General features: G+C 27.4%; 1 protein-coding gene across 3 annotated transcripts; it reads left to right on the plus strand.

Annotated features, from left to right (window-relative positions):
• Positions 1 to 925: 925 nt before the first annotated feature.
• Positions 926 to 24,962, plus strand: LOC100212020 (mechanosensory protein 2). 3 transcript variants are annotated; one of them, XM_065791835.1, is made up of 6 exons: positions 1,626 to 1,779; positions 8,659 to 8,794; positions 9,014 to 9,086; positions 21,415 to 21,512; positions 21,806 to 22,300; positions 24,555 to 24,962. In XM_065791835.1, exons 3-6 carry the CDS (start codon positions 9,029 to 9,031, stop codon positions 24,744 to 24,746), a joined length of 843 nt encoding a protein of 280 aa, XP_065647907.1. In that variant the 5' UTR covers positions 1,626 to 1,779; positions 8,659 to 8,794; positions 9,014 to 9,028; the 3' UTR covers positions 24,747 to 24,962. The 3 variants fall into 3 exon arrangements, with proteins under 3 accessions (XP_065647908.1, XP_065647907.1, XP_065647906.1); XM_065791836.1 differs by lacking the exons at positions 1,626 to 1,779; positions 8,659 to 8,794 and adding an exon at positions 926 to 1,021; XM_065791834.1 differs by lacking the exon at positions 8,659 to 8,794 and having other exon boundaries at positions 1,644 to 1,779.
• Positions 24,963 to 25,652: the final 690 nt, after the last annotated feature.

Below are 25,652 nucleotides of genomic sequence, written 5' to 3' on the forward strand. Positions count from 1 at the left end.
ATTAACCAATTATAAAAATATTATATTAAGATTTTAATAATTGGTCTCCGCCTTACCAAAAATATTTTATAATAATAAAAATACCAAAGTTTTTATAATAATGATAAAAAAATAACCGCAGTTTAAGCATTGTTTTTTACTGTGTTTAAAACTGGATTTAAAAGAATTAAAAAATAAAAAATAAAGAAATTAAAAGTTTCGTAGGATATAATGTTTATGCAATAATGTTTATCCAAATAACGCGCCATAAAAACTAAAGTGTATTAAATGTATTTAAATTACAATCTTTATTAAGTTAGACAGTCTTATAATTTTAATAATTAGATAATATCAATAATTGATCTGCTAAATCGCCTCCGTTACCCTCCCATTAATGTTTAAAAAAATAATCAAAATAAACACAATTTTTGTATAAAGAAGTAGGTTTTAATTCCATTAAAAATAATGTTAGAACTTTATTAAAAATTTAATCATTCAAAGTTTGTAAAGCTCTGATCTGTTTGGAATACTTAAGGTATCTTTATATATCTTTCAAATATTAGTTTTAAATTCCTTTCTTTCCCGTTAAATTTCTTTCCCGTTTCCCTTTCTTTCCCGTTAAATTTCTTTCTTTCCCAAAAATCTTTCCCGTTATTTTTTAACGGAAGATAAAATTCTCAAACCTTACTTTTTAAACTTCACCAAGAGCATAACTAAACTAAAAAAGACACAATCAAATTCAATGGCGACTTAGCTTCTCGAAAGAATTATCGAAATTGAACATTAAAAGTGAAAAAAAAAGTTTAAACTTTAAAATATTCAAAAAAATACTTTATTAATTAATAATGATACTTAATTAATCGGGTTACTTGTTGCTATGATATTTTTTGTTGCTGAGTAACTTTCAGCAAGTTAAATAAAAAAAAGAGTGACAATTTTTTTTTTTAATATTTGGGGAATTAATTAGTCGTATACAGTGTAGAAGTCGTATGTAAATTTCTGTTATAGTATTTTTGTAAGAAATATCAGATATATAAGAAAGGTGATGTTTTCGTAATTTCATATATTGATATTATTTATCGAGAATGATTTTATTTATTAGTTGATGTTATTTAATTTTTAAACTTATTTACATAATTTTTTGTTAAATATTGAAAAGAAGAAATTCTTTTCAATATTTAACAAAAAAACATTGCAAAAGTTGTACAACCAGTTTTAAAATTTTATTTAGTACTTTTTTACTTAAGTGCTATTTTACTAAATCTTATAGTATTTATGACTTATAACTATATACAAAAAATAGAAAGATATTAAATTTAAATAAACATAAAAAAAATTTAGAAAAATTAAAGTAAAAAATAATCTCACGATATTCGAAAAAAAAAATTCAAATAAAAAAAAAACTAAAACCATCGACTGTATCAAACGTTACTTAATGAAAAAAATATCGGAAAAATATGATTCAAAACAAATTTAAAATAAAAAATATTTTATAATAAAAGTTAATAGAAATTTAAAAATTTAATAGGAAATATTAAATAAAAGACAAACTGATACTTGCGTTTTCATAGTGTTTATTTAAATTATAATATTTAAAATATATAAATTTAAATGATTTAAATGATTTAAATGATTTAACTTTTTAAAAGTTGTACACTTTTCTACCGTTTTCATTGCAAAGTAATACACGATATATATTCTGAAAATAAATTTTCGCGAATTTATACAAATAGTGAGAAATACCGTATGCAATAGCTTCCTGATTATTTGTTGAAAAAGAAACTGGCAGTAAAAGAAAAAGTTAGAGAAGTTTTTTTTTACTATATTGTTATTGCTCTGTTCTTTAATCAAATCGAATCAAATCGAATATATTCTGAATAAAATTGTTACATCAAGGTTATTTACAAATAGTAATAAGTGCTAATATGAAGTAAACACTTGTCAAATTCAATAATAATAAAATGATAATAATAGTTATAATACAAGTAGGAATAAATAAAAAAATGTTATCAGTGATAACAGTGATTAGTAATTAGAGTAAAAGTAATAGTAATCACTATAAAAAGTATATACTATACTGTTAAATTTAACAAAAGATTTTAAAATTAATATTGTAACATAACAGAAAAGAGAAAAAATATTTGATAAATAAAAGCTCTGAGTTAGGGTTAAAAATAATAAGTTGTAGAAAAGTATATGATTTATAAACAATATTTTTCTAAAAAATAACTAAAGAGAGCAGTTTTAAGTTTTGAGAATGATTTAAGAGATTTTAGTTAAGAAAGAAGATATGTTCCATATTTGTATGCTTTTATGGGTTCATAATCGTAATGAACAGTTCAATATTTAGGTACAGATAACTTGAAGTTGCAAGCAGATCAAAGAATATAGTTACAATTTTCCCTGTAGTTATAAAAATTCATAAATGTAAGAGAAAGTTGATTGTGATTTTGGCTCTAAACAAATAGGCAATTTGGTAGCTGAATAAGGTCACACAAATTAAGGACTTTAGATAAAAAATAAAGTATGTTTCAGTTTGAATTAGTGTGTTGGAAATAAATAAACTTTATAGTTTCATTTTGTAGATAAGTTAGTTTTGCAAGCTGCTTAGATTGTCTCCAAAGTTTACAAGCATATCTGAGATGAGAGTGAATAATAAAATGAATTATATTAAGCAAATGATTAATAATGATGGATTTGGCTGACATGTCGTTCAAATTAAGAATATTGAGCTCTGTTTTTGTAGAATATATTAAAATATTTGGATATATTATTATTTTTATTATTTGTGTATTTATTTCAAAATAAACATAATATATATTGTAAATATAATACATATAAATAGGCAATCAAACAACATGTACAATGTACATTGTACATATAAATAGACACCCTTTGAAATTAAATATAATTAAATAAAGAATAGAAAAAGTAAAAAAAGTAAAAGTAAAGAAAGCGCCATTTATAAAAACTTATTATTCAGATAGTAATAATATTCTAGTAATAAAATCAATAGTGGTGTTTCTTTTGGCACGTATGACAAACTGATTCTTTAAACAGATCTACAGTTAGACATAATAGTGACAAAAGTTGTGTTTAGTTCTAAAAATATCCGAGTGAGACTGCAATACCTTTCATACCCAAAATGTGATAGAAAGAGCTTTACTTTAACTAGGTTGAGCACTTAAAAAAGCATCTTATCAACATATTTGTTTGAATATATAGATTTTCAATCTCATTTTTTTAATCCATATCATCTGATTTATCATTTTTTACAAAATGGCCAAGGTATTTAAAGTTGTCAAAAAGTTCCAGTTTGTAACCTGCTACAATCAATTATGGAAATAAAAGCAACACAATATTTGATTTATATTTTGGGTTAAAAACCAAACCAACTGTCTTCTTGTTGTTAAAAAATACTTTAGTTAATATTGTATTGTAATATCATTAACTCCATTCAATAATTTCTGCAGACAGAACTAAGATGGAGCAATAGGTACAATGTCATCAGCAATGAGCAAGAATATTTAGAAAAATACCTACCATATTGCATACAATATGCATATTTTAAATTTTAAATACCAAATTACAAATATAATACCTAAACAGTCAAAATAATAAAATACCACCTTGTCGTACACCATTCATAATACTAAAACAAGAGTATTTAGCTTTTTGCCAACTAATACTTATTTTTTCATTATTGCACCGGAATGCAATCAGGCTCACAACAGTTTTGATATTCCTTGTTCTAATAGGTTGCAAAACAGTAACCAATAATCAACATTATTAAATGCTTTATTAAAACATAGATGTGAGAACATGATTCTAGATGAGTAGTAGCTAATAGCTTTCTTTAAATAACTGGTGCATAAAGTTGTAAAATGCTTCTGTTTAAAATTGAGTTGATAATCATCTATTTTGTTTAGTATATATTTTTTATAAAAAAAAATGCTTTCAAATATCATTGATATAGCCAGTGATCATTAACCTTGTAGTTATTCGCATCAGCAGTTAGGTGGGTCTTTTTGCACTTCACCAAAGGAATAATGGAGGTTTTATGAAATGATAAAAACTTGTGACTTAAGTAAAGATTGAAAACATACTAATTAAAAAGATGTAACTTTATATAACTTATTTTTTATTATATAACTTATTATTTTAACTTTATATAACTCATTTTTTATTACTGTAAAACCTCATTGACATTATGTTAATATCTACATTACACATTTTTAAACTAGTACTAGAAACCCAAAAATCTTAACAAACTTTCAATACAATTCAATTTAGTTAGATTTTAATAAGAGGCTTATTTTATTATAATGAATAATTTGTTTTTTTTTTGAGTTGCACAAAGTTTGAAGTGGTCTCTCTACTTATTGGCTGTTTTGCATTATCTTCAGTAGCTCATGGCTTACAGCTTTTATTGTTATTGATACACTTTATTCTGCTAAATATTTTTTTTTAGATCCCTGTTATAAATATTTTCTGCCTACTCATCAGCTTTTATTTGCTCATTATGCCTCACAGTATTAACCCTCAAAATTAGGGTCGGCATTCGGCAATGCCGACCTAACTGCCGACCTAACTGCCGACCTGAAATTGTTTGAGGTCTATGAAATTGCCGACCTGAAATTGTTTGAGGTCTAAAATATAAGATTATTTAACTGATGAGGTCGGTAAATTATTGCTGACCTCATTTTTCCTAATTCTGAGGGTTGCAGTATTGAAGAGCTAGTTTAAAGGGGACATGTATTCTTCATTTTTTCAAAAAAATCACCTTGTTTTAGCTTCCCATGTAGAATCCATAGTTCAAATGCACATGTTTTTGGTTACCTTGGACTAACTGATAAATATAAAATTATTACACTCTAAATTATATTGATAAAATATAAGATTATTTAACTGATAAAATATAAAATTATTACACTTTAAATTATTGCATAGTAATTTTTTCTTATGTAATAAATTATATATTTTATGCATTATTTACTTTAATTTATTATGGAATTTTTAATTGTTGTAATAGTTCTTAAAATGCCTGAATTCTGTTACAATAAGAAAATATAAAATTTTTTTATAAGCAGTAGAAACTTTTATAGCTCTTTGTCAAATTTTTTATCAAGGTAATAATAATGTAATGTAGTTAACAAATAAATAGATAGCTAATGTGAAAACCCAAGACAATGCTTGTCAAAATAATTTTTTCATGGCGCAATAAATGATGCTTGTTATGTACATATTCTTGTAATATTAACATATGCTTGTAACAAATATAAAAACAAAAAGCTTGTGTAAGAAGCTGTTTAGAGGAGCAGCTTGCATGTTTTAGAGAGCTTTTCTCCGGTATCACACTTATTTACTCCTGCTGAGGCCTATACATATATATATATATATATATATATATATATATATATATATATATATATATATATATATATATATATATAATTATATATACACCAAAAAACATGTTCTGCATATTCAAAACAACAGGTGTTGTTCATTTGGGTTATGTTGAAAAGGGAGACACGATTACTAGGGAATATTATATAAAAAATTGTTTGAAACCTCTTAAATGCGAAATAAATAATCAAAAACCTAAAACAGGCACTCAAAATTTCAAAGTTCTCCATGATAACGCTCAACTCCATGTGACTCAAACCGTCACAAATTGTCTAAACCAAGCTAGAATTACAAAAATTTGCCACCCACCATACTCACCAGACTTAGCTCCATCCCATTATTGGCTATTCGACTTGATAAAAAAAATCTTGATGACGATACTGATGTCAAAAGTCAAAAAACTTGCATAACAAAGCTACTTCAAAGTATACCCAAAGAAGAGCATAAAAATACATTTGACAAATGGCTTGAAAGGATGCAACTTTGTATAGATAATGATGGACATTATTTTGAACATTTAATAAAATAATATTAAAAATATTTCCTAACAACCTAAGTAGCATGTAACTGTTCACATCAGTAAGGTCTGCCGCTTTGCACTAAACCAAAGGAATGATGAAAGATTTACAAAATTTAAATATTAAATACCTATGCTTTAAAAAGAGATTGAAAAAACATACTTATTAAAAAATGTAAGCTATTTCCACCATATATAAAAGCTTCTATACTTGAAACATGAGGACCAACTTTTTTTTTTAACTTTTATTGCTGTAAAAACATTGACATTATGTTAATATCTACACATTACATTTTTTTGAACTAGAAGACTTAAATCTTAAGAAACTTTCAGTACTAAGTTACTTTTTAATAAGAAACTTTTTTTATTAAAAATTCCAAGAATATTTCACCAAAATATCACATTAACATAACAGGAAGTTAAAGAGCATTATCAACAACAGAGAACATTTTAAATGAGTATTTAATTTTCGTGCAAATTCAATGGAAATCCATTCCATTCAATTTGAATGAAAATTATTATGCTTTGATGTTATAGAATTCCATTTAATTATGGTTGAAATACATAACAAACATTGGAAACTCTTAAGAAAATTTTAGTTACTAATTGAGAAAATAAAACGCTTAAAATAAGTAACATTTGCTAGCCTATATGCTTGGTTTATTTAAAAAAAAACAATATGTATCTTTTTTTTTTTTTTTTAATTTTTTCATTTTAGGTGCCCCAAGAAGTCCTAACGGTCTTGTCACAGAGCACCGCGGAAGTGCATTTAACCAGGAAGTTCACGCCTCCTTCCTTACCGTGACGCGAAAATATTCCCAAAGCTCGTTTCGAACCTGGATCTCCTGCATATAAAGCAAACGTTCTAACCACTGCGCCACGGCCGCACATCTTGTATCTTGTTTTGGCAGCTGCATTTTTAAGTGGTACTTTGTATTTTTTATTGAGCTGAATATTGCTTGAATGTGGTCTCTATATAAAAAGTTATATATATATATATATATATATATATATATATATATATATATATATATATATATATATATATATATATCTATCGAAATGTCTTCTAGTTCAAAAAAATGTAATGTGTAGATATTAACATAATGTCAATGTTTTTACAGCAATAAAAGTTAAAAAAAAAAGTTGGTCCTCATGTTTCAAGTATAGAAGCTTTTATATATGGTGGAAATAGCTTACATTTTTTAATAAGTATGTTTTTTCAATCTCTTTTTAAAGCATAGGTATTTAATATTTAAATTTTGTAAATCTTTCATCATTCCTTTGGTTTAGTGCAAAGCGGCAGACCTTACTGATGTGAACAGTTACATGCTACTTAGGTTGTTAGGAAATATTTTTAATATTATTTTATTAAATGTTCAAAATAATGTCCATCATTATCTATACAAAGTTGCATCCTTTCAAGCCATTTGTCAAATGTATTTTTATGCTCTTCTTTGGGTATACTTTGAAGTAGCTTTGTTATGCAAGTTTTTTGACTTTTGACATCAGTATCGTCATCAAGATTTTTTTTATCAAGTCGAATAGCCAATAATGGGATGGAGCTAAGTCTGGTGAGTATGGTGGGTGGCAAATTTTTGTAATTCTAGCTTGGTTTAGACAATTTGTGACGGTTTGAGTCACATGGAGTTGAGCGTTATCATGGAGAACTTTGAAATTTTGAGTGCCTGTTTTAGGTTTTTGATTATTTATTTCGCATTTAAGAGGTTTCAAACAATTTTTTATATAATATTCCCTAGTAATCGTGTCTCCCTTTTCAACATAACCCAAATGAACAACACCTGTTGTTTTGAATATGCAGAACATGTTTTTTGGCTGAAACCTGTTGCATCTTACTATAGTTCTTGGACTTTCACCTTCACCAATCCAACTAGTGTTAGCCGACTTGTGTCCAACTTGTCTCAAATAAAACTATGACTCATCGCCTGTAATAATATCACATAGTCTCCATGGGCCGTTTCTGAAAAGGGCTAAATTTTCATGTGTTGTATACGGATTTTCTTCAATAATGGCTCGCATACGTTCAATGTTCTCAGCTGTATACGTGGTTTAAGGGTGCCCTGAGCAAGGATCATCTTCGAGACTCTCTCTACCATCTTTAAATAAAATAGCCCACTTGGCATCTGTAATATATTTTGGAGTTTGGTCACCATGAACTAAAGCCAATTCATCAGTTATGGCTTGTGCTAAAACTCCAAGTAGAGCACAGGTTTTAATATATGCTCAATATCCAAATTTTTCCATTTTTAAATTTTTCTCTTAAACATATATAATAAAATTTAAATAACTTTTTTAATAAACATTCAAAATATTTCAACAAATACTTAAAATGTTCATAATTAAACACATTTTAAAATGATATATAAGTATATATATATATATATATATATATATATATATATATATATATATATATATATATATATATATATATATATATATATATATATGAAATAAATGTACCAACCACGGTACGGCACTCACAAGACGACTAGTAACTACTAGTACAGAAAATTGGTGTATATAAATAATACATAGTATCATTGTCTAACCAAGTCAATGCGTATCACAATCATGGACATGATTTAATAATACTCCGTGACGAAATAATACTATTTATTATTTATATACACCAATTTTCTGTACTAGTAGTTACTAGTCGTCTTGTGAGTGCCGTACCGTGGTTGGTACATTTTTTTCAAATATTTAGGTTTTTTAACAATTCTGTGTAGGATTGTCAGCACCACAAGTATCATTGATCTGCCAAGAACGTGAGCTGGTGTGTTTACAAACCTGTGGTATCACATCATCACCCTGATGAGCCCCAAAGGGCGAAATGCGTCCGTGATTGTGATACACACTGACTTGGTTAGACAATGATACTACGTATTATTTATATATATATATATATACTTATATATATATATACATACATACTTATATATCATTTTAAGCTGTATATATAAACTTATATATAAGTATATATATATATATATATATATATATATATATATATATATATATATATATATATATATTGAAAGTAGTATCATTTATAATCTTTTGCTGCATATAACTTTGTTATAGTTTAACCATTAAAACATGTCTTCACCAGTGCCTAAGCAAGATTATGCTTCTATGAATATATCTTCTGGATCAGGTATAAATCATTTTGTTTATCTAAAAGTTTGTTTGTATTTTATTATATTATTTAAAAAAACTTAAATCCAATATTCATTCGTCTTACATAAACTATAAAAAATATCTTACATAAACTTAAAAAAAAAAGTCTTACATAAGGTATAAAAAATAAACTAAAAAAATATCAAAATTTACATAGTCTACTCCTATCTCCAACAAATATTCCTGAAGTTTCATCTCTTATATCTAATTTGAAACCGAAAAAATCAATAGGCCCAAATTGCATTCCCCCAAACTTTCTTATTGATTTTAACGATGAATTTTCAAATATTCTTTCTAAACTATTTAATATATCATTCATAAGTGGAATTTTTCTGAATGTTCTAAAATTATCTTGTGTTGTTCCAATATTTAAAAACAGCTCTAAACTTTTATGTACTAACTACAGACCTATTTCTCTTTTATCTAACATAAGTAAACTTCTTGAAAAACTTATGTATTCTAGAGTGTACTTTTTTTTAACTCTTTTAACTGTTTAAATAAATTTCAATTTGGTTTTTGTTCAAAACATTCTACCTGTCATGCATTGATAAGTGTAACTGAAAAAATCAGGAAAGCTCTCGACACTGGTTATTTTGTTTGTGGTATTTTTATATATTTACAAAAAGCTTTTGATACCGTTGATCATAACATTTTGATTTCTAAATTAGAACACTATGGTATTCGTGGTGTTGTAAGTGACTGGTTTCGCTCCTATCTTATAGATTATAAACAATTTGTAAGTGTTAATGGTTATAATTCTACTAATAAATCTGTTGACTGCGGTGTTCCTCAAGATTCTGTTCTTGGTCCTCTTTTGTTCTTAATTTATTTTAATGACATAAACAACTCTATTCGCTTCTTGTCAATTCATCTTTTTGCTGATGACACAAACCTATTGCATGTCAACAAATCGTATAATTCACTATGTTAAAACATAAATTCGGATCTAAAAGGTATTGTTCACTGGTTAAATGCCAACCTAATATATCTTAACGCAAATAAACTGAACTAATCTTTTTTTCATCTTCTAGAAAAAATCACAATCAAAACAACAATTCTAAAATTAAAATAAAAATTAATAATAAATGCTTATATCCTATAAAAGTTGTTAAATATCTCAGTGTTTTGATTGACTGCAATCTCGTGGAATTTTCATATTGATGAGCTACGCAAGAAACTAACTCGAGCCAACGGCGCACTTTCAATAATTCATCATTATGTCGATAAATTCACACTAAAGAATATTTATTTCGCATTATTTTTATCGCATCTTAGTTACTGTTGTGAAGTTTGGGGTCAAAATGGCAACTATCACATCAAAAAATGTCCTCTCAGCGTCAATCCATAAGAATTTTAAACTTCTAACCTTTTAAGTCAGAAACATCAAATCTTTCAAAAAACTAAAAGTTCCTACCTTTCCAGTGCTTGTAAAATTTGCTAATCTTCTTTTTGTTATTGACTCCCTTAATAAAAATTTACCCTCTTCTATAACAGACTTTTTTACAGAAATTAGAATAAAACATACATACTCTACTAGAAACATATATAATGGAAAACTGGTAATGGTACCATTACCAGTATGGTAAACATTCTGTTGTCTATCAGTGCATTTGCGAATGGAACAAGAGTCTTGTATGCATAGTGAATGAGTTCAAAAAACTACAAATTCAAACACCTTTATCAACTTTTCTTAATTTAAAACAAAATCAATTTAAAAAAATTCTGAGAACAATTTTATTCTAACTTATTGACATGATTTTCTTTAAATATTTAGAATACTCTTTTTTTTAACTATGATTACTACAACTATAATCATTAACTTCTTGTTTGCTTATTTTTTATTATTATTATCAAAGTATGATTATTAAATGTTTACTTTGTTTATGTTCTATGTGTGTATGCTTATTATTAATCATATTATATTTAAAAACTGGCGTCACTCCTTTGATCAGAATTCTGCTTGAGTGACACCATTCTTATCAATCATTTAGTTGTTATTAATAAATACTTATAATTAATTTACTCATTACTATATTATTTTATATTATTATCATTTATATATAAATATATATATATATATATATATATATATATATATATATATATATATATATATATATATATATATATATATTTATTAAGTAATTATTTTTACTTACTACAATCAATAGAGTTATGAATTTTATTATTATTATTGTTATTATTATTATATTTATTATTATTATAACATTATTGTATGATTTAAAAAGGAAAATAAATATCTTCTTGTTGTTGTTGTTGTTGTTTATAAAAATATTTAGTTAATCATACCACTTTTTATAAATTAATAAGCCAGTTGTGAGTTTACATTAGTTTTAATATTATTTAAACAGTTATTTTATGATTAACTAATATTGTTTAGAAGCTCAAAATAACTTTTGATTTGTATTAAAAAAATCTTCTATTTATTGGTTAGAATTGGTTAAAAATCAATATCATCTAAAATTTATATTAAGGTATTTTTATTATATTATAACCAATTAACAATAAGTATTGTGTTAAAAGTTCATTTACACTAAACAGATCAAGTCAGTCAAAAAATAACTGACTGTCATGGTTTGTTTTTTATTATTCAATAGAATTTATAACATTTTGCTATCAATATTTTAAGGCAGATGCTAATAATATTTTAAGGCACTAAAGTCTTGTAGTACTTAACTCAGTAAACCAGGGATGCGAAGCAAGTAGTAAAATTAATTCCAACTTACTTTTAATTTTTTTTCTATCATTCATAGTTTAAAGCAGTAATTGAAATCATATTCATATTATTTAATTAGTCTTGAAATATGGGTTATTTTCCCAAAACATTTGCATATTATGCTAGTGCTCATTTAGAGTGTGTTTGAAATGCCAGAAGCAAGTTATGATATCTTTGACTGTTAAGTTTCAAGAATGTTGCATTTTTTTTTTGTTTTTGTATTTCAACTAAAGATGAAAGGTTTAGCATAACTTGGAGACAAAAGTTTATAAATGTTACATGCGAAAGAATATGCTTGTATATGCTATTTTAAAAGTATATTATTTTTCAAGCATTTATTTAAATGTTTCTACACGAATATAAATGACATTTTCTTATTTTTAAAGTATATTCGTTTGAAATATTAGCTAATAAAGCTAATTAAACTCTATATTTTATATAATGTTTACTTTTTTTTATATGTTTACTTAGCTGGATTAGTTAATAGTTAATATAGCAGTCACTATGACACATAATAATGACACACTTATAAATGTTTACTTAAAGGGATCTTAATGTGCTAAAACAAGTTTAAACAAGTTCTCAGAAGTCATGAGAGCCTAATTTTTGAAATGAAATACAAGATTTTCTGACCTGAGAAAAGACTTTTACGTTAGACAAAACCTTTTTACAATGGTTTCAAGCAATAGTCAATAGACCATCGTTTTCTGGAGAACTATTTTGCTGATAGATATGAAAGTAATGGTTTCGTTTAGAAATTGCACCGCAATGAAGCACAATGAGAGGAAAACCATGGAGAAGAGTGAGGCTTGACTTGGAATTGTTGAAAGGGAATAAAAGATTCTATGCCAGCCTGAATCCAAGAAGTTGTGTAAGAAGCATATTGGTCAGCAGGAAGATGAAAGATTTCTACCCAAGAGCCATCACAAAGTAATTTACGGAAAGAGTTTCAGTCAGCTTTTAGGTAGTTGTTAAAGGTACAATGATAGGGAGATTCTGTTAATAATAGTTTTAGAGATATCAAATGGTGATTAAAAGCACCTAAAGGTGAATGTGGAGAAATTGAGCACTGACTAGGATCAGAAACAAGACATAAGCTAAGTAGAGAAGGTAAATGATTTGGATTGTCTGGAAAGCAAGTTGGAAATTTAACTTTTTGTGTTAGATTGAGAAAGGCAAAAGTTGTTGCTTTAACGCATGCAGAGATACTGACACTAGAGCCATGCCATTCAGTGTGATGAGCATTAAAATCACCAGCAACAACAATATTGGCTGATGGATAAAGAGAAAGGGCTTGGTCAAATCAATTAGAAATAACATCAAAAAAAATGCAGTCTTGAGATGAAGGAGAGCAATATAGAACAAAGAGGAAAGTAATAGTGTGTAGTGGTGCTAAATTAAAGCACATAAAAGATTAGTCTGCAGATTCAAGCCTAGTCTCTCGACAAATGGGTGAGTTCTTATAAATATAAATCCCCAGTCCAAGCATGTGACTATTCTTATTAATATAAATCCCCAGGCCAAGCAAGACATTTTTTTCCCAACCTAAAACATTTCTATGTTGGTAGTTAGGTCGGCATTGCTGAATGCAAATTCAAGTGCAATTTATATTTGAATTTTATCAGTTGAACTACATAAATTTTGAAAAATTAACTAGCACAAAAAAGTCTTCTATTAAAGTTTCAACTATTTATTTGCAGTTAATAGTATGGGATGGTTTTTTTTCATATAAAAATACAATGGTATTCAGCAGCAGTAAAGATACAAATGACCTCTTCATTTCTTTTAAAAAAATCCTCCAATTACAAATTGCTTCAATCAAATTAACTATTTTTGCTTTGGTAAAGAAATCGCTTCGGCTGTACATTTACTAGCAAACAGAAATTATAGACACTGCCTTTGATACAAACATGTTAGAACTATGCCTGATTTTTTTAATAAAAGGCAAAAACATACCCATTTAGATAAGTGATAATAGACTTTTTTTTTGTATACTGGTTAAATTCATTTTATAATGAGTATTATATTTTCAGCATTAACATCAAATGAATGAAAAATATGCTCTATAGATTTTAAAATTTTTTAAATTCAGCTCTTATTTTAGCAGGGTAGCATTTATATTTGCCAAACTTTTCTACACTCTGAACTAAGTAACTTTCAAATCAATTAGGATGAAGAAAAACCTTTGCTTCTTCTTATTTTAGTTGTTTATCACATTTAAAAAAACTATATAACCGGTTCTTATTTTTATTGTTTGTTTATTACTTTCATATTGTTACAAAAATTGTTCACTTTATATATATTTTTTGTAATAACTGCACTTAAAAATACAACTTGTGACATTAATAAGCAACGTTGCAATAATCCTAATTTATATAACAGCGTGTTATTTTTCTTAATAATTAGCAAAGTAATTAGTGACATAAATTGACATTATCACAAGCTCAACAAAAGCTCATGCATAATAGTGACACTTTCAGTTAGAACGTAGTTTTCCTCAAAAGTGAGTGAATCAAACAGGCTGTACCTCTTTCTTGTTATCTTTTGGATAATTTTGATCAGTAGTATTAATACTTCGCCATTGTCTGCAGCATTTGTAAGAAAACTTTCATCACTGCAGGCTTTGTTATGAGATTATTTTTTTCAAAATTATTGCATAACGAAAATGCATAATGCTAATAAATGTAACTTAACTGTGATATTTACATCATTAAAAGTTGAATTGTGTCATTAGCATATTTTAAAGTACTGCACTGTAATTAAATTTAATTATAAACCACATAAAAATAATGTAATATAACAGAAATTACTGATATCTAAATTCAGTATATGAAAAAGATTGTATTTCCTTAATAATTTACTTAAAACAATCTTATTCTTAACATAATCTTTTGTTTCTTTATCAGAACGTTTTTTTTTTTTTCTTTTTTTTTTATGTATTTAATATAATATTTTTAGTTGATTATAAATAATTTATAGAGAGATTTAAGTTACCAATAAGATATTTGTAAACAAAATTAATGTTCATAAATAAATTATTTCAAAAGAACTTTACACTATACTGAATTAATAAGAAACAAAAAATTTTAAATAAATTATGGAAAGAATTCTTTTAAACAAAAACACTTCTCCCTTTGTTTTTTAAAAAAAAGTTTTTAATTTGCTTTCATATTTTGATCTGCGATGAAGAGATTAATGTTTTGCATAATGAATTAGTTTGTGTTCAAGGTAATTCAATGTCAAATGACCCAGAAATTTTTTAAAATGTCACCTTATATCTCAGATTTTACTGATTTTTATACAATCAAGAGTACTTAGTAAAATAAGAATTCCTTAAAAATTTTAGGCTCTGACACCTAGAAGATCTTGAAATATGACCATTTTACTTTTAACAGATGTTGGCCAGTCCACCCTTGTCCCCTCAGAAATCCAGCATTTATTTATAGATTTCAAAAAAAGTTACATAAATTGAAAAAATATTTGATCTTTTTACTTAAAAATTTGTATCTGGCTATTTTCAAGGGTTGCATCCAGCCAAATGATCAGAGATGTAAAAAATTATTTACAAGTATCTGTATTTATCAATTTAAATAAATTTAAGCAATTTTTTGTTAACCTGATTTTGATGCTTAAGAAACTTCTGTGGCCTTAATGATAAAATGTAAATTATGCATCATTCTATATTCATTATTCTTTCAAAAAAAAAGAAAAAGATTTTGATCTGCAAGTATATGAACTGATGAACTTGCATGTTAGGGTTGTTTAAAGGGTCCAAGACTCCAGGAAGGGGGGCGGATTATTGGGGCTCACTTTTTTGTAGCAGAATCTTGTTATTTTTCACTACTTTCTAGACAAAATGGAGCTCTGAAACTTTCAGTATTTGTGTAATTCTGATGAATGTTTGTTAAAATTGTTTCCAGGGCAGATAACCAGAAGGTCCATAAGGCTGGGCTTGTGCCCCTTTTTTTCTTTTTCACATTTTTAATAAAGTATAGATAACTTTTGTAAAGAAAGTTTTTTTGTTTATGTTTGTTCCATTCGGTTTTTGATCATTCTGTATTCAATGATCTTTCTAAAAATGTTTTAAGAAAGTACATATAGAATAAAACTTAAAAAATTATAAAGTTTATAAAATTTTTGATTGCAAGTATATGGATTAAAAATAGTCATCCATCTAAAATAATAATTTTAACAGGAAATGTATAATTTAAAGCTTTTTGAACTTTTTGAAAAGAAAACAGACAACAATATTAATCTGTCAGACAACAACAATTGAAGAAAACAAATTGATGTTATCAGAGGCAATAAACAAGTTAACAGCTCATTCCTGCATTGAAAAATGTCAAGCAAGATACCTAAGTATCTTAGGTAACAAGAAAAATTTGGAAAAAAAGCTCTGGCTGGTTGTTTGAAAATAATATTAACACACAATCATCAGGACTACACAAATGCTGAGAGTTTCAGTGCTCCAGTTTGTATGGAAGGTAGTGAAAAATCTATCACATTCATTGGCACTACAGAAATGCCAAAATTTTCAAGCTCCAGCTAGTCTGGAAGATAGTAAAAAATCAATTGCAATATTCCGCTACATAAAAGGCAGAACCGTGTTCCGTTATCCATATATGGAAATACATATACTTGCAGATCAAAATCTTTATATTTCTTGAAAGATCAATGAATATAGAAGGGTGTGTAATATTTTTTTGTTGGTACTGTGAAGGTCACATGGGTTTCTTGAGCATTAAAAACAGGTATATAAAAATTGCCTGTTTAAATTTATAATTACAGGTGCTTAATAATAATTTTTTACACTTCTGATCATTTCATTGGATTTGCCACCACCTAAAATAGCGACTTACAAATTTTTAAGTAAAAAAATTAAATGTTTTTAAAGTTATGTGACTTCAAACCTCTAAATAAACATTGATCATTTTCTCTTTTGATAAATACTAAACATATAAATACTAAAGTTTATATAAAAATGAAAGGATATTGTATGCCAGCATATAAATAAATAGCAAACATGTATGTTTATATCCATAATATGTCTGCATAAAGCACATCTCAGAAGCTTTTATTCCTTCTGGACTAAAAGTTTGGAAGCATCCTACTCTTCAATTTTAAGTCAAGCCTCATTCTGCTCCACATTTTTCACCATCTTGAGCAGTTGCTTTATTAAACATTAATCATTTTTTTCATCACAAGAACATCTCTCTTAAGAACAAATGTCCTTTTATTATTCCAAGAAGCCAATGTAAAAAGGTCCTGTCTAATGTTAAGGACTGTTAATCTCAGTTTACTAAATCTCGTATCTTATATAAATGTTAAGTTCTAGATACTTTTGGTTAGTCTTCAACAATGTCATTAACTAAAGTAAGTCCAACATTTAATCTCTAATTCATAAGTTTGACCTTTTTACTTTTCCCCAGAATAAAGCAGAGTTATTTGCAAAGAAATGTTACTCTAATTATACTCCTGAATATAATGGCCATACTCTTTCTGTCAGTTAAACAGATTTACTCATTGTTAAACAGCCAAATCACTCTGGTTTCCGATGCTAAAGTTCATTCTTAATTAAACACTTCTACAGTTTGTGCTTCAGACAAGATTTCCATCATAGTCTTAAAAAAGTGTTCTCTAGAGCTCTCTTCAATTTTTGCTAAATTTTTAAGTGCTAAATAAATGGTTCCAATTTTTCAAAACTCTAAAAAACACTTTGACATCCCAACTATCCTACGATTTCTTTTTATAAAAGTTTTGAGATTATTAAATTATTTCTTTCAGTATTAAAGTTGTTCTTGAAGGCCTACACTCTACTTTATTTCAAGTATAATCTTCAACCAACTTTCCAAATATTTGAAGCCATTGTTGAATTAACATTTCGCCTTGCCCAGCACATTTTACAGGTTTGTTATGAGTCAATTCAGAATTTGACCAACTGAATACACTATGAGAATTAGTTTTAATTAAGACATCACTTGGGTTCCATTTCAATGCCATATTTGGACCTTCAATATATGCATCCAATTCAGCTATGTTGATATGCATTGCATCGGACTTTGGTCAGAGCCATGTTGCATCTTCTATTTTTTTATCACCTTGCATTATCACATTTCATTTTGCCAGCAAACTTGCATCACACCATACAGTTAGATATGCATTTGGCTTAACATTCCATACACTTTTTGTCGGATCACATTTTATGACTTTATCTATAACTTCCTGCATCATTTCAATAACATAATTATTTGTAATAGATTCATTCCAACCTGCTTCGTTTATAGATCTCTTTATAAAGCTGCATGTGAATCTCAACTATTCAGCAACTGGTAGATTAGCAACCAGATTATCACACTTTTAATAATAGGAATCTCACATCCTCTCTTCCAAAACATTTCCTTTGTTCTTGCACTAATCCTGAATGCATGAACTGGGTTTTTGTCAAAATATTTAGTTGTTTATGCATGAAGACCCCATATCTTCATATGTGCCACCAGCTTTCTCCTATTTCCATTGGTTGCTAAGGTGTTATTTATGTATCCTCTTGTTGATTTTGCTAGTGCAGAATTTTGTTGTAGAACATATTGCAGTATTGGGCTCATCGTCACCGGTGCTAAGTTCAAACTAAAGCCCAAAAGTGTAAGCGCAAATCGCTGATTTTTGTATATGACAGTTTGATAAGGCCAATGTCTTTTATGCACATGAATTTGTAGGTGTAGTTGTTTTAGATCTACCACCAAGTCATTTCTATTTTTACTCATGAATCTCGAATCCCTCATTACATTGTTGATGACATCTGCATCCCTTGAAAATGCTTTTACATAGGTGTTAAACTCGCAATAATTAACCACAGGTCTTTTTTTCTTTTTATTATCTTGAATGATGCACATCAGCAGTAGTAGACCTTTAGCCTTTTCCATAATTTCCTTTTCATATTTGATACTGATTTGTTCTTTTTTTTTATTTTAGGTTCATTCTCCCACTCAACTTACAATCCATTTTTTTTCCATCAAAATAAGCTTTGCTTGCTCTAATTTCAATCATCGCAACACAAGGTTTCTATGACAACTTAATCAAAGAATTAATAAAATTTCAATTTTTAGTCACGCGTCTTTAATAAATCCATACCCATAATCATGTTGTATTTGTTTATTACTTCATCCACACTTAAAACTAACTCATCCACCAAGCACCTATTCATCGGATGGCACTAACTTCTTTTGATTTAATTATTCCGCCCATTGTTGCAACATTATACAAATCACTTTATAGTCAGACGGCAGTGACTTCTTGGTGATGATTGATTGCAAATAACTAGTATCCACAACCACTCTAGGTTTTCTTTCGTTTATTACCAAGTCGATAGTAGGTAGTATTGTTTTGGGATGAGTTTTTATAAAAATACCTAATTCAAACTCGTCCCATTTAAGTTTTTCTGGTTTCGTTGACATTTGTAGCAGTCTTTCCCAGCATGTTTATGTGAGCATTTTTTGTATAAAGAGGTACATTTATGTGCAAAGTGATTTAATGATTTCCAGTTGAAACATCGCTTTTCTCTCTTTCTTGTATATAACTTGTTATTTCAGTCCTAGTCATCTGGTAACTTGTATTTACTTCTTCTTTTACAGATAAACATGTTGCATCTAATCTCGTTTGTGCAACCATGGATGCAGTCTTGAGACAATTGTCAAAGCTGAGCGCATCTTCTCCCTGAAGAATAGCTTATTTCATGGTCTTGTAAGTCTTCAACGGCAGAGCAGCAAGCAAGAACGCTACCGTCTGAGGTAATATTGTTTGTTTTGAAGAAAGAGGTCATCTGTCAAATAAATTGCTTTGGCTGTCCATCTTCATATTTTGGAGATAATAGACACGTCCGGTTAGCTTGTTGTTTAACGCATTTAAAAGCCTTTTTTTTTTTAATGGTATTTCTCTTACTTATTAACAATCTTGTCTTCTTACAAAAAGTTGTTTGCTATATATAGCATTTAAAAATACAACTTGTGACTCTTGTCAACAATTAATGATCATTATACAAAACGTTATAATAATAAAAAAAAATGCAACAAGTGACTTTTGTCAATAATTAGCAAAGCTTATTAATGATGCACATTAAAATCATTTACTTAAGTTACACTAAAAAAAAACTGTTTTGTTTAAGAGTTTATTAAACGTTTTTGTTGAAAATATTTTAACCATTTATTAACTATATTAATTTTAATATTAGTAGTTATTAAATGTACAATTTTTTAAATTCTACAATTTATTAAATTTATTAAATTCTACAATTTTTAATCAATAATCAAATAATACTCTAAATAATTTGATTTAAATACTATTTTTGAGGGCTGACAACTTTAGGGGGAGGGGCAATGTACCCCCACATTTTTTTCATAAGGACCTTTTTTTAAAAAAAAAAAAATCTAGATATTTCCAGATATAGAGGACTTTTTTGAGAAATTGACAGTTGTGGCCCTCCACTTCGAAACCTGTGTCCTTGACCCCGTTTAAACAATCAAATAATATTTAAATAGTTTTTAATCAATATTAAAAACTGCATAATATTTTTAAATTTAACGTAATAGTAAGTTTGCTTATGCCTAGTATTTGAATAGTCATTATCTATATATAATGATATTATATATTAGACAATAACTTTTTTTTACAGTGCATAAAATAAACAATATATCAATATAATAGTTGTTTATAATATAAATATTTTATATATGCATATTATGTTACAAGCAAAACCTTCATCCTTCATTTTTAGATAAATTAACTGACAAATAGGTAAACATGCAAGAAGTGTATATACATCGACTGACAAATAGTTAAATCATACAAGAAGTTTACAAACATTATTTGACTAATAAGTCGAACATACAAGGAGTGTACATGCATTGACTGACAAATAGGTAAAACATGCAAGGAGTGCCGCTACATTGACTAAGCTTTTGGGACTTCAAAATTGTATTTTTTTAATTTTTTTAGTGGAGTTTTTCTCAGGAGGATTTTTTTTTTTGGGGGGAGGGGGTTCTCAGATCCAACACTCAGTTAATAACCGAATGACAGTTTTAAACGTTGAATGAGTAATGCCTCATATTTGCTTTTAGTTACGCCATGTAAATTCATTGTCCTGAAACAGTTTGAAGTAGCTAAAATAAAGTTAAAATTAGTAATATACTACTATATTAATCTGAAAATATTTTTCTTATTTATTATAAAAAAGCAAAAGAAAAATTACTATTGGGCGCCAATACCGCTCCAATGGTGTCAAAACAGATCTGGGTTTATCCCTGGCTTTGTTTGACAGCATAACTTGTATTTGTCATACACTCATCTACTAACTGTCAGAGTTTATATTCTATTAGCTGAGCTGTTATCTTTTAAATGAGGTTTTTTCTGACTACGAATTAATAATATTAATATCATTATTATTAGTTTTAAAGATAGCCTACAGTTTAGGGTTGCTAAAGAAGTATGTATGAGTGTGTATTTTAAAATTAATTGAATAAAAAAATTTGCTCCATTTAAAAAGCTATTAGTTTCTTACATTTAATTTTTTGTTTAGAAACAACAGATTTTGGTTTTTGTGCTTGGGTACTAACAATATTATCATTTATTGTTGTGATATGCACCTTTCCATTTTCACTTCTTTTTTGTCTGAAGGTATATGCTATAAATTTATGATGCTTTTGAAAAAATATTTCTTTACCTTTTATCTATTTTTTTACAAAGTACTTGCTATAAGTTTTAAAATTTTATAGGTAAAATATTTCATTTTTTTTCACTAAGAAAACTTTTATAGAAATAGATATTTCATATCTATTTCTATTTATTTAAATTAATGTATATAAAATGTATTTAAAATAATGTATATAGCTGTGTAGCCTATATAGCTAGTATATAGCTGTCTTAGCTTATATAGCTTGTATATAGCTGTGTTCATTTATTGTTTTCAGATTGTGCAGGAATATGAAAGAGCAGTTATTTTTCGAGTAGGTCGTCTGTTAAAAGGTGGTGCTAAAGGTCCAGGAATTTTTTTCATACTTCCATGTATTGATAACTATTCAAAGATTGATTTGCGTGTCATTTCCTTCGATGTGCCTCCCCAAGAAATTTTAACTCGAGACAGTGTAACTGTTTCTGTTGATGCTGTTACATACTTTCGTATTTCCAATCCCATTGCGTCTGTTTGCAATGTAGAGAATGCTAGTCGCTCAACTCAGTTACTTGCTCAAACAACTCTTCGCAATGAGCTTGGAACAAAAAATTTAGCTGAAGTGCTTATGGAGAGGGAAAACATTAGTAAAAATTTGCAACACATACTTGATCATGCAACAGAGCCATGGGGCGTTAAAGTAGAAAGAGTTGAAATTAAAGATGTTCGTCTTCCACAAATGTTACAGAGAGCAATGGCTGCTGAGGCAGAGGCTTCGAGAGAAGCACGAGCTAAAGTAAGTAAAGTTAATTATTTATACTATTTTAAAACATTTTCAATAGTTTTAGTTTTGCATTAAAGAACAAAATAGTTAATAAAAAATCTCAATTTAATTTATTTTATTCAACATTTGAAAAAGGTTCCTTCTTTAGCATAAAGAGAAAATCAAATTGTTGTTGGCACATTCAATAAAAAAAAGACTTCACTCAATTTTTTGATTTTTATTTTTTTATTTGGCTGGAAACAAAAAAGTATTCATTACTATAGAGATGAATGATCAAGAAGTGTTTAAAAGCATTTAAAAGGAAAAAACAAGTCTATTTTTTTTGTAGGGGGATGTTTGTTTCCTGGTTAAATTCCAACTATTATTTCTAGGGGGCAGGTGTGTCTCTCTTTTCATTGTGAATAAAAATTTGTTATTACAATAAAAATAATCAATCTTGATTTTTAAAATCTGCAATCTGCATTCTGCAAAACAATTTAACGCCAGAAATTGCTTTAACATATTGTTGTTGGTAAATAAAAATGTCATTATAACTTGTGTGATTTGATTCCACACTTGTGTAACCAAATTACACAAGTGTGGAATCAAATCACACAAGTGTGGAATCAAATCGCACAAGTGTGGAATCAAATCACTTAAGTGTGGAACCATGGGTCTTAAACTTTTTTGATCTTCTTTTTTAACAAATTATCTTTATACAAACTTGTTAATTGGAAGCAACTAGTGTTTAGGTTTTAAGAAATTAATGAAAAAAAAAGTTAAAGAACAAAAAAAATAAGACTGGTTGACTCCAGCAGTTAAAAAAAATTTTAATTTTTAAAGAAACTGAATCTCTAAATTAGTTTTATTTTTAAATAGATTTTTCCATCATAACATTGCATAATAATATTTTACGGATTTTTAGTTGGGTTTTATTTTTTTTTAAACAAAATAATTCTGTTCACTATATAATTTTAAGTTTTTCACGTTTTCTCAATACATAAAATGAAGTAATATTATATTACTTAATTTTATGTAATAAATATTTCTTATCAAGTTTATCAATTTTAATTGAAAACATTTGAATTAAAATCCAAATATTGGGTCAAATAAGTCAAAAATTTATTATTTAATTGTTTTTTTGACCCTTTTCAGATATGTATTTCAAGTTTTTCTTACTTTTTCTAAGTTTTACTAATAAAGGATGCAGTATAGTGAAATAAATGACCGTATTGTTTTATTTTTTTTATGTAACATTTTCAAAACACAGCAGTTTCACAGAATCGGACTGGCACTGAGGGGCCATGGGGGACATAAATAAGGATATAAATTATGGTGGCAAAAAATTTAGCAAAAATAAGTTAAACCCTTAGTCACATAGTTTTTTTGTTACAAGAGTATAGGAAAAAATGTTTTTCTTTAAAAATGAGAAATTTTTTAGATTAACTTTTTTTACCGTATTTAAAGCTAAATTCCAATTCACTATATATATTTTTTTATTAATACAAAGAACTGAAATATATTGTTTACTAAGAAATAACAATATTTTAAATAATAAAATCTTCAGCCCCATTAAATATTTCTGAGCCTCTCTGGTTGGTAAGCACTGGCTTCTTTTAAGCCAATTCTTATTATTGTAATTATTAACATGTTCTTAATATCTTATTAAAATAATAGTCGTAAAGACTATTTACAACGTAAAGACTATTTACAACATATTTACAATATTATTATAATTATTAACATGTTTTTAATATCTTAATAAAATAATAGTCGTAAAGACTGCTTACAACGTGCAAAATAATTTTGCACCAGCACATTTTTATCCTGTCCAGGGCCCTGGACTTATATAAAGTATATATGGATGACTCGATAAAAACATGAAATTTAATGTTTTTTTGTAATAAATTAATTTTTCAGTCTCTTACTCAAGATAATTTACTCTACCACTAATAAATAATAATATAAGGCTACTTTACGATGTCTTAAAATATAATTTATTTTTATTAATAATTTATATTTTAATCTCAGAAATAAACTATATTTATTGTATTGTCTTTGCTAAATTGATGTATATATACGATAGGTAGTTATTATTAATTTGTATTTTTGTGTGTTTTATTTGTGCATCTTGATTTATAGTGAGGCCCAGTACCTTCAGGCATGGCAGGGGCCCGGGGAGAAAAAAACTCTCGTTAACTCTGAAAATTTATAAAAATAAATGTGTAAAGTAACTTTAAAAAATTCTGTGAATTGTAAATCTTTTGTTTGCTACTATCAAATTTAGGTTATTGCTGCAGAGGGCGAGATGAACGCAGCTCGTGCTTTGAAAGAAGCTTCTGATGTTATTAGTGAGTCACCAAGTGCTCTTCAACTTCGATATTTACAAACGCTTCAAACAATATCTGCTGAAAAAAATTCCACCATTATTTTTCCGCTTCCTATCGACTTTATGAGTGCTTTTTTGAAAAATCGTTAACAAACTTTAATTTCTTCAAAAATTTCTTTCGCTAAATTATATTAATTTTTTTCTGCTGATTTATTAAAGATTATATCGAAATCTTTCTATTTTATTGATATCTGATATTTGATATTTTCTGACTAAATAGACAGAATTCTTTATCTGTGAACATTTTTTATAGTTATAATATTGAAGGTTTGTAATTAATTTGTATATTTAAAGTTGTTATATTGACTTGTTAAACGTTTTATTTCTCAAAACAATCTGTGGTTACTGTGTAACTCAAAGTAACTTTGGTAACCTGTGTTTTGTAGGGGTACTTTTAGCTTAGACATATTAGCAAAGCGTATTTGTATGTAGGATGTATTTGGCTGTAGGGTGTATTTGTCTGTATTAACAAAAAAAATTTTACTTTAATTAAGATAAAATAATAAAAAAGCAACTTCAAGACTACTTAAATCAAACAGTGAAGCATTTTCTAATTGCTCTAAAAAATCCCGATCACGGTTGCTAAGCTATGCAAGATATAATCATAGTTTATAGACTTAACTGGTTTGGAAACTCCGTAAAATCTATTGTTTAACCTTTTGACACAAAAATAGAGCGTAAATGAAGCGTGACAGTGCACACAAACTTTTTAACGGCGTTTATTGCTAAGTGATATTGCAAACAGATTATTCCTTTATTTCACAGATTATCTGTAGTGATTATTTATAAGTTTTTTTGTACATCATTGATCAGTGTTGATCAATTTATGAAGATATTATGCCAGGTGCTAATTGTAGTATAACGAACTGTGGAACATCAAGAAGAACAAAGGGGATAGGAATATTCAAGCTTCCTTATTCAAATCCTGCAGATCCTGCTCATCAAAATTGGCGATCTGAATGGTTAAATTCAATAACTAAAGGACGTGTTATTGAC

This window comes from Hydra vulgaris, chromosome 02, assembly GCF_038396675.1.
Source record: "Hydra vulgaris chromosome 02, alternate assembly HydraT2T_AEP".
NCBI lineage: Eukaryota > Metazoa > Cnidaria > Hydrozoa > Anthoathecata > Hydridae > Hydra > Hydra vulgaris.